The 12696-nt window shown below is 37.1% G+C and overlaps 1 protein-coding gene across 2 annotated transcripts; it reads right to left on the bottom strand.

The window, feature by feature from the left end:
* On the bottom strand, positions 687 to 12356 carry LOC109728695 (RRP12-like protein). 2 transcript variants are annotated; one of them, XM_020259172.1, is made up of 19 exons: positions 11759 to 12356; positions 10101 to 10629; positions 9743 to 9997; positions 7573 to 7664; positions 7154 to 7351; positions 6886 to 7077; positions 6265 to 6486; positions 5215 to 5411; positions 5008 to 5101; positions 4866 to 4919; positions 4642 to 4776; positions 4466 to 4537; positions 3971 to 4084; positions 3636 to 3797; positions 3362 to 3490; positions 3057 to 3158; positions 2896 to 2972; positions 1888 to 2022; positions 687 to 1740 (listed from the first exon to the last, which is right to left on the bottom strand). In XM_020259172.1, exons 1-19 carry the CDS (start codon positions 12299 to 12301, stop codon positions 1146 to 1148), a joined length of 3897 nt encoding a protein of 1298 aa, XP_020114761.1. In that variant the 5' UTR covers positions 12302 to 12356; the 3' UTR covers positions 687 to 1145. The 2 variants fall into 2 exon arrangements, with proteins under 2 accessions (XP_020114761.1, XP_020114762.1); XM_020259173.1 differs by lacking the exon at positions 3971 to 4084.

Genomic DNA, 12696 nt, shown 5'->3' with positions numbered 1-12696 from the left:
CGAGCACAGCCCATGCCAATTTGGGCCGGGCGGTGCCGGACCAACGGGCCTGAGGGTAGCGGCCTAGCATGGCCCGAAGTAGCAGGTCGGGCGGCCCTGGATCGAGACTGTAGACCCACACATTAGCAATCAAACAATCAACGATTTCTTTTTTTTTTTACCAATCTAGAAACTTAAAAAGGTAAACTTCAAATACCACCGGTGTGATTTCGCACTTTCTCACTTTAGTATTCTGTAATTTAAAGTGTATCAATTTAGTGCTTTCTTTTTTTTTTCTTTTTTTTTTTCTTTTTTTTTTTTCATCAACTCAGTTAACATCTCATTAAATTATAGACAAAAAATTTCACATATCCCACCTAAGTTTAACGAATATTCACTTTAGTACCTTTTAATTTTAAAAGACCACTGATTTAACAAAAAAAAAATTAGTGGAGAGAAAAATAAAAAGAGAAAAATAAAACTGCAGAATACTAAATTGACACACTTTAGACCACAGGGTAGTAAAATAACAAAATACGAAACAACAAGAGTGGTATTTAAAGTTTTTCCAACTTTAAAAAGCATAATACTGGAATAAAGGAAGAGAATATTTGGATATAGGAACCAGGAGAATGAAACGCTGAGATATAATATTGCAACATAATTTATTAAATATAAAATATAACACTATTAAAAAGAAGTCCAAAAATCCAAATCCATATCAATATCCGAATGAATTTTAATCTCTAAAATCATATCCATATGCATATCCATATACGACCTGAATAGTTTCTATAGGAGAAAATATCCTATGCATTTCCCCCCGCTACCGCAGGCGAAACGGAAAAAAAAAAAAAAAAAAAACACCAAATAGACAATTAAAGCTGAACATTCTACAACAAATCAAAAAATTATTGGCACCATAGAAGTTTAGGGGCAAAAAAGAAAATCATCATACAATTACAAATACGAATTCGAGCCGGTAATAACAGTCACCGTCTTCATCCAACTTGCTTCGGTTTGCACTCTTTCGGCGACTATACATCCTCAAAACCAGGAAAAGTCTCGCGCACAATATGCAACTTTTCCTCCATACTTTAAACCAAACAAAAATGATGACCATTGATGCAGTACATCTCAGATCATTAAATATAATTAACAATATCTTACTTTCTTTTGTTGCTTCCCTTTACTTTCTTTCTTACCTTCATCTCCTTGACGGAAAGTGCACCAGTAGCACTTGTCCCTTCAAGCTTCTTCGTGAACTTCTTCATAACGCTCGCCATGCCCTTCCGAGCAGATGCTTTTCGCTCCGCCCGGCGGTTAAGCAGTTTCCGATCAAGCGGCCAATAAGCGTAAGGCTCTAACTTATCCTTCTTCTTTAGGTCCCCGCTGGCTCTCTTACTGGTATACTCTTTGCCCGTGTACGACCACCCAGATTCAGCTGTTTTCCTACGCTTCTGTCCTCTTGTTGAAGTGCTCACGAGAGAACGGCTTCCCAAGAAGCTTTTTGTATCCAAGTCCTGATCAGAAGAGAAGCTCTTTTCCTTTCTAGGTCTGCTGCCTTCCTCACGCACAATTAGACGGCCCTCGGGGTCTATCTCTGGCTCATCAAGAGATGATCTATTCCTTTTGGTATGTGACGAGGATTGGAGCGCTGTTCTCATTGTTTTAGGGTCTAGCAAGTCTAGTGGATCACCATCAGATTGGTCGATCAACTCTTCAGCTAAGCTTTTTGCTGTCTTACGCTTTCGCGTAGACCTATGCAAAAGCCATCAAGATAATAATAAATATTTAGAAACAAAGAATATGAGTTATGAATACGATGACTTTTAAATGAACAGTGTTGAAGAATTTAAAAATTGAAAAAAGGATGCACCTGAAAAGCATTTGAAGGAGAAAAAGTACCTAGATGAAAAAGCTTTTGAACCCCGATAAGAAGAATTAACGGATTTGGCCATCCCAAGTTCAGCATCACCTTCGTCGCTCCCATCTTCATCTCCAAAATCAGAGAAAATACGAGTATGATTCCATCTACTCTGCCTGTACAGCATGAAGCAATAGCAAATTAACAAAAACAGGTATCAGGTTCAGAAAATGACGACTGCAACCAAACAGAATGCAGCTTGCTATAAATACATTTCTTCCTTCCAACACCAAGACGAAGTAGATGAATTTGGCTGCATAGGCACGTACTAAACGAAACTCAAGCCATTTGAATTTTTATCACAGAATGGAGCAGAATTATAATAGCTTCACCTTTCTAAGCATGTCCATAGCCTAACCCCAGATACATGGAGATGTAAGAAGAATTTGACGCAGGAAACTTAAACAAGCCTCTGACATTGGCAGGGAAACATATTTTACATACGCATGTAATGCTAATATTTTAGAGTCCTCTGTGGTAAAACAGTATCAACCCAATTCTTTAAGCAACCGTTTGGTTCGTGGTTAAGGAAAAACTAGTTATTTCAGGGATAGGGTTAAGTTCAGGGTTAAGGGGGTTAGAGTATTTTTGTGTTTGGTTGGGGATTGGAGTTAGTCCAAGATAGTGAAAAATAGTATTTGGTTGGAGTAGATGAGATAAGAAGGATAGTGGGTTATTATGAATAGAAAATAGTGTTTGATTGAGGTTTGGTGGGTTTAGGTGGGGTTAGCTAACCCCACCCAAAATGGGCTATCCTGGGTTAGGTGGGGTTAGCTAACCCCACCCATTTTTGTGAGTGTTTGGGAGTAAGTATGGAGTTAAGGGATTATTCCACCCCTTAACCCCATACCAAACAGGGGCTAAAGAATTAAAAGTTTCTTATAATACTAAATGAAACCATTCGTTGGGCCCAAAAAAGGGATTTATGAAGCACGTGCATATACGATTATATATCAGTTGCAACTAAAAGACTATTGAAATCACGCTACCTTGAGATACTTGTTCTTGCTGTAAGTGACTCTCCATCGTCTGAAGATTTGGTCTTCCGTTCTTTTCGGTCCTTAATCTACTTTTCAAGAGAAATTAAGGTAGGACGAAGGAAAAAAAAAAAGGGATTATAAATAGCACCAAGGAAGAAAATGATATTTACCTTCCTTATGTTGGTTAGCAGTTTCATATGTTCTTCAGGCATAACCGCTTTCACAGCATCCAAACCACATTTCCTTATCAGCAGTTCAAGAAGTAACTTGATCTAGATATAACATACAGAATGAATGCCACAGTGAGTTAAAATAATTCCCTTTTTTATATTTTGATTTTTTCCCCCTGATATAGTTGATGGATGTACATCTAGAAAGCAGTTTTCATTAAGGATAAAACTTCTGATTTGCACAAATCACAGAACTAAGAATCATGTTTGCATGTTTGAACTATATGCAGAAAAGAGAAAGGCACCTTGGCTTTAAAGTGATTCTTCGTATCATCTTGCCACTTGAACAATCCCTCGACCATGTCCCTTAGGTGCTCTTGCAACCCTTCAGCTTTGGATTTGGCCACCAGAACTTTTATAAAACCTAAATTAGCCTATATTAGAAATCACAAAATGTCAGTAAAAAAAAATGGTAAAAAAGGGTGCACTACACCACACACTACACTAGAGAGTTTTTTTTTTTAAAGAAAAAAAAGTTACTCATTATTTAGAAAGACAACTTGCAAGACTGAAACATACTTTTACAATTTCACGGTTCTTCCTTTGCAGGAGGAGAAATGCTGATGGAAGTAAGTTGTAAGCTAAACCAATGAGATCTGAAAACTCATAGGTCAAGCGAGCTAACCCTTTTATTGCAGCACTAATCATATGAGGGGTTTCGCCGGCAAGACCTCCAGCAACCTGAGTAAACAGAGGAAGATAAGATATTTTCATATGAAAACTCCTATTTGATGTATGATAAAAGCATTAGCACTAACAGTTGATTAAGTTTAGTATTTCTCGATTTTCTCCCTTATGGGCAACAGAAAAATATATATCAACTCAAAAGGTAAATCATCAATCAGTAGTATTACCATACTAAAAAGTTGTTGCAATTTTTGTCTGCTTCCGCCATTGTTTCCATTTTCACAAGCATGACCAATTTCGACAAGCAAATCATAAGCTCTATTTCTTGTTTTCTTATTGGCCTGATAAAAGAGATAGTTAACACTTATTGCAATTGACAAAATAATAAAAAAAGCTGGGTCTTGCTAAATTTTAAAGTCAAAGAACAATTATGCAGTCCCTAAGGAAATAGCAGACTGATAGATGCTACAGCCATAACAATGAAAAAAAATCATCGAACATCCATATAAATCATCTGCAGATTCCTTAATGTTATAGAAAAATCTCACACCTTCCATACATTATGGATCAAATATTCAAACAACTAGCAAATGAGAATAAGATAGACTTTTCCAAGATATGAAGACAACAAAAATCATTACTACTAAATATGCTATTAAGAGACAGCAAGTATTTGCCCCATAGTAACATACCGCAAAACCTTCACAGAACTAGCAGCTTACCTCCTTTAAAGCTAGCAATATTTCTGTGAGAAAGGAGCTAACAATGTCCCTCTTCCTTTGTTCGAATGAATCCTATAAACAACAAAACAGATTTCTAATTAAAGTCTACTTAATATGCCCGAATCATCATATACCCAAATCACCAACATCAAAGGAGAGTTGATCTTATCACTAACCTTTGAAATATACACAATTAAGTAATATAAACATTGAAGTCGATAACGTTTTGATGGAAATTGACAAGATGTAAGTGATTTAATCATCAAGTCGAGAAGCACATCCAAGTTCCTTTTGACGAATTGATCAGAATCCTAGCAATGAACAGAAAATATAATTAGCAGCTGACACTTCATGGACGAGAAAAGAAACACTTCTCCAAGGATCTACCTACAAGACTAACCTTGAGTATAACTGAAAGAATTTTGTATGCTTTTTTCTGAATTAAACCTTCGTCCTGTAAGAAATAAATTTTTCTGGGGAATCACAATCAATAGATAAAGCATTGATAAAAAGATTTAATTTGCAATAAACTATATATGGACCTCAATTGCTGGTTTAATAGCACTGAATAATAAATCAATCTCCTTTACACCCAGCCCAGGCAGAAGCGAAACTGCAAAGTCCAATAAGAGGGCCCTGGAGGAGGTTGTTACAAAATGAGATACTTGCGATGATTCCGAAAAAAAAACTCCCATTCAGACAGATGAGAAACACCTAATTATGAATTACTTTGCAATTTTTAAACAAACCTCCTCATAATTTTCGAGCTGGACAAAGCGTCAATTTGCATTGAACTGGAATCATCAATCTGCTTTGAACTGGAATCATCAATCTGCTTTGACTTTATTGCTTCCTGAGTCGCCTCCAATAGTTCTTTCATGGTATCCACGAAGAATTTCTTGATTACCTTGTTGTCTGCTATCGAAGCAATCTCATTGATGGTGGACTAGAAAAATTTAAAGAAAGAAAAATGTTATGTCCTTCTTGTAGAATCAGCAAATTCATAACTAGAATAAAGTATTTAAGAAGTATAGATTCTAAAGAATTCCAGTTTCAGGAGCATTTAGCAGCTGGGAGCTTCGTGACAAAGTATGGAAAAAGAAATAATTTAACTTGGGAGTAATGGACAACTGGATCAAAAGGACCAAGCCAGAAAAATATTCTACTACCACTTGTTCTTCTTAGTTATGAAAAAAAAAGTAGCCTCTCTGGACCTGGAAAAGAAGATAAACAGTTTCATGCTAAAATATTTCCCAAAAGGATCATCATCGACCAGGCAAGTTGGTTAAACAATAATTCTGGTTAGAAGTCGCTAGTACCACCAACAAGAGGAACTCTTATGGAGCAATTACATGAATTTGGACTCTCAAGGCTAAAGTAACGAGATCCAGAAAGTTTGTTCGCCACTTATAAAAATGAACATTCTACCAAGGGCATTTTCAGTTTTGAGGTGAATATCAACTTCAGATAAAAAATCTCTACTCTCCTCTAGTGCACCCACCACCACCCAAATGTATATATTAAGGAAAAAAAAAAAATCTCCTTATCAGCCATCATCTTTTCCACAAAGAAGCCATGACTAAATGGAATGGAATTAGGGGAGAGAGAGAGACAGAGAGAGATGGCAAGTAAATGGCTCTAACAAAATCGATGATCTATTAAATAGACAGATGGCCGAAGAAAAAAACATCTGAACATGTCTTCATGCAAAGATGAAATAGATGGCATACAGCAGTAATGCAGACAAATTAGGAAAACTTCAATAATTAGCATTAATGAGGAAACAAGAAACTCGATACCTGCAAGCTTCCACCATTGTCTTTTGAAGTTTCCAAGAATATAGAGTATAAGACTTTCAAAAACTTTGAAGAAGAAGCTCGTATGGCTTTTAAATTTCCCTCTGCCAACTCTTTGGTATAGTAGGACTTAGCTCTACTCACATGCTTGCTTAATTCATCCTCAGGCTCTGTGTCCTTTTGCTTTGTTTCAGAGAGTATGCCCTTGTTCTGTTGAATTAGAATCTAGAAACAAGAAGAGAAGGATAAATCCTAACATTTCATGCAATAATAAAGAACATGAACAATAACTGGTAAGGGGTTTCACATAAATATTCCTGCAAAATCATCAATTACATGTGCAGCCCTGTAATATTTGAATTTGTATAATATCCATTGATGGTGAAGTTTCTTACAAAAATGCACTTGTCTTGAGTTGCAGAGTTTTCCAATTCATGGCATTAGTTGGTCATGTATTAGAAAAAGTTCCATAAAGTAAACAATTTTGAAAGTACTAGGGCTGGAAGATATCAAGCACTTTATGGGCATCAATAATTATTCAGAATTTTTCACATACATACATAGGCAGATAGACAATTTGCAGGATATACAAGTAAATCAACTATTAGCAAAGAAGAGAACCACCTGAAGACTGGAGCACACTACCCCATGCAAGCTGGGCTCATTACGGAGTGTATCACATAATACATTTTGAAGATCTCCAAAGCTACTTGCAGTATCACAAGCATAGTTGCAGAAAGAAGGCAATAAGGACCACAGTGAATATATGTAACCTTCTGCCCTCTTAGCTGAGAAGAGTTTATCCTCCTCAACAAGCTGTTCAATTAAAACTATCCAGTTAAAATGCATGCCAAATAAAATTGACTCGAATTTCCTATGAAATAATTCATACCTTAGGAATGTTCTCCTGAATGCAGCTAATCATTTTTAAAATCTCTTTCACGAAAAAGCTTAAACTGGCACCAACAGTATATTGCTTTAGTAAAGGTAGAATCCATACATTGGCGTCCGATATATTTTGTACATGTAAAACATTTAAAAATTCCTTAGGTCCCATAGCACCAATGGCTGACCCAATACATTCATGAAGCTGCAAAAAGAGAAGGGAAAACTGAATTAAACGAGAAGAAAAAGATCAAATAACTTCTAACAGGACTCTTAATTCATTATGAATTTTGAGCAAGCCTTGCGTATTTAAGAGCATAAATAGATTGAAAATACACAAGTCTTTACTATGATCCAGTGACCTATAATTCCATAATGTAAAACTGAAGATAATAACATGGCCAAATATAGCAAACAATACAAAACCTGCTTTCTGTAAGGAAAATCTTCATCGGGTAATTTTTCTATATCTGCAAGGCTCTTCAGTGCATTGGCCATTAGATAGCATGAAGCTTCTCCTAAAGGTTTAACATTGAATGACATATATCAAGGAATGGAAATACTAAGCAAAGAAAGATCATTAAACTCAAAGATTATAGGATAGATAAATTCAGTAATATCATAATATGTGCACAATTGTAAGGAAAAAATTCAAGCCATGAGATAAAAGCACATTGAATATCTGAACGTATGACGACATAATGTATGCAAAATATTCACTTGGTGCTTCAGAGTTGAGGCATCATGAGGGAACAGGAATTTCCCACAGTATTGTAAATTCCAAACACAGATTGATTACTTAACCAACATCCTGAAGGGTAGTTGCAGCATGTGGGCACCAAGTGCACATAGTAAGCTAAGGTAACATATTTCAAAAATACTTGTATTTTACTATGTGAAAATATGCATACATGGAAAAGAAACCAATGGAAAGACTAAAGAAAACAATGCACTAGTACAGATAATTAGATATTTGATGTGGAACTATATAACACTAAGCTATTGAGATGTCAAATAACAAAAATCTTGTAAAAGTATCTAGTATTCTAGTAAAACGTATCTTTAGAAGGATGTAAGCACCCAAATATATATATATATATATATATATATATATAAAATTCAGCTGGGATACTATCGATAGCACCAAGCGTTTGGTGCTACCAAATTTTCTGCCGTTAGATTTATCACTTTCATCATTTCTAACCGTTGGATCATACTATTCAACCAACCACCCACTCAACCCTAAGGGAGCACTATCATCCTAACCAGGAACCACTATCATTCTAACTGCACATTTTTTCATCCAAGGCATGAAAACCTAATAGCATCAATGACTTGGTGCTATTAACAGTATTCCAGCCAAATTCTATATATATATATATAGAGAGAGAGAGAGAGAGTGAGAGAGAGAGAGAGAGAGAGAGAGCAGGGCTACTATGCTATTAGGAGCACAGTAGCCCTTATGCTCCTAACTTCCTAACCATCCATTAAGTTTGATGGATGGTTAGGATAAGAGAGAAAAGAGAAATTGAGGAGAAATTAGGTGTCTCAATTTCTCTTCTTTGAGTTTCCTCCTAATTTCTCTTCTCTCTCTCATCCTAACAACCCATCAAAATTGATGGATGGTTAGGAAGTTAGGAGCACAAAGGCTGCCGTGCTCCTAATAGCACAGTAGCCCTATTCTCTCTCTCTCTCTCTCTCTCTCTCTCTATATATATATATATATATAGAGCTAGGCTCCTATGCTTTCGAAAATACGGAGGCCTCCGTGCTTGTAAGTTGTTTTCAATGATGGGACGTCCGATTCGGCAATCGGTTCCGTTAAACATGATCTACACTATTAGAACTATCTAGAAACCAAATTTCATAATTTTTTTACTCCGTTTGCCTAGTGAACGAGTAGCCTCAAAATGAACGGCTGACAATAAAAATCTCATAAAAAATAGTGATAAATGACTCAAATTTCAAATCGGAAGTATTGTTCTTGCTCTTGTTGTTAAGTAGAATTTTCTATTAAAGTTTCATGTAATTTGGATACTTCTACACCGTTGAAATTAAAAACGTGCCACATCGGCAGTTAAAATAGTCATTTTTGAGACCCTGTGATCGCTTGGTAAATGATGTCGAAAAATTATAAAATTTGGTTTCATGATAGTTCCAATAGCATAGATTATGCCTAATAGAGCCAATCGTCGAATTGGATGTCCTATCATCGAAAACAACTTACAAGTACGAAGGCCTCCGTACTTTCGAAAGCACGGGAGACATACTCAATATATATATATATATATATATAGGTAGTAGTTATCAACATTGAATCCATTACCAATTTTACGTAGCTACAGCGTAAAAAGCCACAGGCAGGTTATTTAGGTACAAATAAGCCTGTCAAGCTGCCTAAGAATGCATCAAGGTCCTTTATGGTTGCCACGAGACTGCAAATGCACATACTTACACACAAATGGCTGAACATTGCACAACTTACTGCATTGACAAAATCTTCAAGAACCAAAATTTACCATTCGAGTGTTCAACTGAATTTACCAAGAAAATTTTCAGAAAGCTAGGGGAAGAAGACAACAAAAATGAAATTTACCTAGAATATCAAACCCTGAGGAAAGAACATGAAATGATAAGTCCCAAACATCATTATACTGAAAACCGAGGAAGCTTTCAAGGATAGCACAAATCTTTTCAATAACGGTGGGTGCAGCCCTTAACCCTTGTAGTCTAGCCTTGATTTGGCTAATTCCATGCTCAACCAAGCTTTTGTCAATGCAAGAATGCATCAGACCCTTCAAAGCCTCCATAGCAGCAAACACAGCTTCCTCATGCCCACTTGCCAATATGTCTAAAGTAATGATGAAAAGAACAGATACATCGCCCAAATCAGCAAATAAATGTACTACAGGCTAAAAATTAGGAATTAGCCAGAAATAATTATTAAAGCTAACCTCCAAGAGCGGTGAATATAACTGGGAGCTTCAAAGTGCATATTTGCTTGTTCAGGTAGTAAACTTTTTTCATACCGACATGCAACAAACGTGCTATTGATGCCATCTCATCTGCCGAATTTTCCTCAGAGGCAGATACTGCCAAAGAGCATAATAGATCTAACAGCAATTCAGGATTACCCTCTGATGTTGGATAGTTACAAAGAGACTGCAAAATCTCCAATATGCTTTTTGTCACAATGGGCTGATGCAACTCCAACAGCCGTTTAAAGTATCCCAAGATCATGTTGACTGATTTTGTCGCCATAAGAGGAAGGCAATCCTTGAGGGCATTCAGAATATGCAAGATTTCCAAAGCCCCCCTAGGCCCTTCTTCTGATGCAGCTGTTTTTGAAGAACTTGACCCACCAGCAAGTAAAAGAAATCGCTCAAAAGTTTCAGTGATCACTTCACTTGCTGGTACCAAAACTGCTGACTTTTGGAAACTCTGAAGAACATCCCGCAGAGATGCATGACTCTGCTTTCTCACCTACAAACCATTCCTTAGATTCTTAAATATATATTTCATATAACTGCATAATATCCTATGCATGAACTCATAAATTAACTGATTTTGCTTTATGATCAGAATGATATATTTCTGCTTACCAAAAGAGGAAGTCAAATTTATCTCTTTTTCAATGATTATTATTCTAAGGATTCTCAGTATTCAGCTAAAATGAAGTGTAAACTACAAAATTCTTATCTAAAAAATAAGAAGACCTCTAAGTTACAACATTAAGAAATGGGAAAAGAAAGTATTTTTACTAGATGTGTAGTCATTTAACCATCCATGCCACAAAACGCAAACACAGTTTTGAGCTTAGACAAGTCATAATTTTGAGAGAGTGCAAGGGAAGGAACAAAGAAAGATACATCTTTTTGATGCGTTAACGTCCCATCAGCAAGGAACTCTCATGTCTCAAGCTCTAATCAAGTAACAATGGCTAAACGGCATATCCATGTCATAAATCGTCAAAGGCTAAACAATACAGAAACTCAAATAGACTTGAATCTCTTAAATTCCCTTCCCATTACGGAAGGTTGCAATATTAACGGTTCATTTGGCATCAAATCTAAATAGAATTCAATGGAATTCATTTGAGAAGAATTCAACTGAATATACATAGAAATGAAATTTTTTGTTTGAACTAAAATGGAGTTCAACCGAATTCCATTCAGTTTTATCGTTCGATAAAGAATGAGAGATTATTTCAGCGTAATTACATTTCGCATTTTATCCTCAGTTATTCAGTAAGAAGGATATCATAACTAATTTAAGAAAAGGGTATTTGGCGTTATCGATAAAGTATAACAAATAGTAAATGAATTCTCACCAAATCAGACATCAAATCATTCCACCAAATCCTTGCGAATGAATTGAATTCCTATCAACTTATGATACCAAACAATGGATTTAGCAAAATGGGAATTTTATTTCTTTAGAATTCTAGGATTTGAGGCAACTAAACAGGGGGTAAAGTAAAGGGAATTTCAAGTGTGCTACATTTGAAAGATGTACACAGTAGAAAAATCTGATGCAATATAGCACATTTCTTGAGGATAAAGTATATACTAATTAAATACAATGTAAGAGAGAAACTAAATTATTGCATTACCTTCGGCCGGTGATCCGTCACGAAGCCAAGAAGTACTCCATAATAAGGGGATAACCTCGACCAATTCGACTTATCCCCAAACGCGATCAAATGAGCAATGCACTTCAATCCACTCTTCACGCCGCCATCCGGCAGCGACCGGAACCCTAAAATCCGGACCACGGATTCGGCAACCGAGGGCCCCTTGCTCCTCAACACAGCAGCGGAGACCCTGGGGAGCACGGAGGAGAGGAAGGTGAGGAGGGCGGTGGTGACGGGATCCGAGGCGGCGGCGGCGGAGGGGTCGCGGGAGAGGCGGTCGAGGGAGGCGGCGGTGGCGCCGAAGTAGGCGACGGGGGTGAGGGGGATCCTCTGGTCCTTTAGGGTTTGGGCCATGGCGCCCACGGCGGCGCAGAGATGCTGGTGGTCCTCGCGCGGGGAGCTCTGGTGGCGGACGAGGACGGCGGAGCCGAGGTCGTCGTCGTCGGCGCCGGCGAGGTCTTCGAAGGTGTCGGCCGTCTCCTCGGGGGTTTGGGATCTCCGTGTATCCATGTCCACGTCCATGGCGTCGCGGGGTAAAACCCTACAATTAGGGTTTGGGGATTTTGGGCGGAGAGAACGGAAGCAGGGGTCGTGGAAATTCCGAAGGAAGCTATTTAAGGGGTTAATTACATGGGAGGTCCTGGCTTTTTACGAATGTTTCAATTTAGTCCTTAGATAGTAGATCCTCAACCTTTGGCCCAGGGTTTCAATCTAGTCCACAACTTTTTAATTGTTATAATTAAGTCCTTAAAGTATCGAGCCGAAAAATTCACCTCGTGTTCCTCCGCTTGTTAATAAACAAGTCGAACAAAAGCAGGCTCACGAGCTGACCAACAAAAAAATAAATTAAATAGATTAGATTATATATATAAATAAAAAATAAATATATAAAATCTTACCTATTAAACTTTGATTTA

The sequence above is a fragment of the Ananas comosus genome, linkage group 24, assembly GCF_001540865.1.
Source record: "Ananas comosus cultivar F153 linkage group 24, ASM154086v1, whole genome shotgun sequence".
Taxonomy (NCBI): Eukaryota; Viridiplantae; Streptophyta; class Magnoliopsida; order Poales; family Bromeliaceae; genus Ananas; species Ananas comosus.
The sequence above is the reverse complement of the archived record's forward strand: the minus strand, read 5'-3'. Positions and strand labels throughout refer to the sequence as shown.

Coding starts and splice junctions, on each gene's coding strand:
- LOC109728695 (XM_020259172.1), bottom strand. CDS start 12,301: ATGGACGTGGACATGGATACACGGAGATCCCAAACCCCCGAGGAGACG. Junction 9,998..10,100: donor TATATTCACCGCTCTTGGAG/GTTAGCTTTAAT, acceptor TCATTACTTTAG/ACATATTGGCAAGTGGGCAT. Junction 5,102..5,214: donor AGCTCGAAAATTATGAGGAG/GTTTGTTTAAAA, acceptor AACCTCCTCCAG/GGCCCTCTTATTGGACTTTG.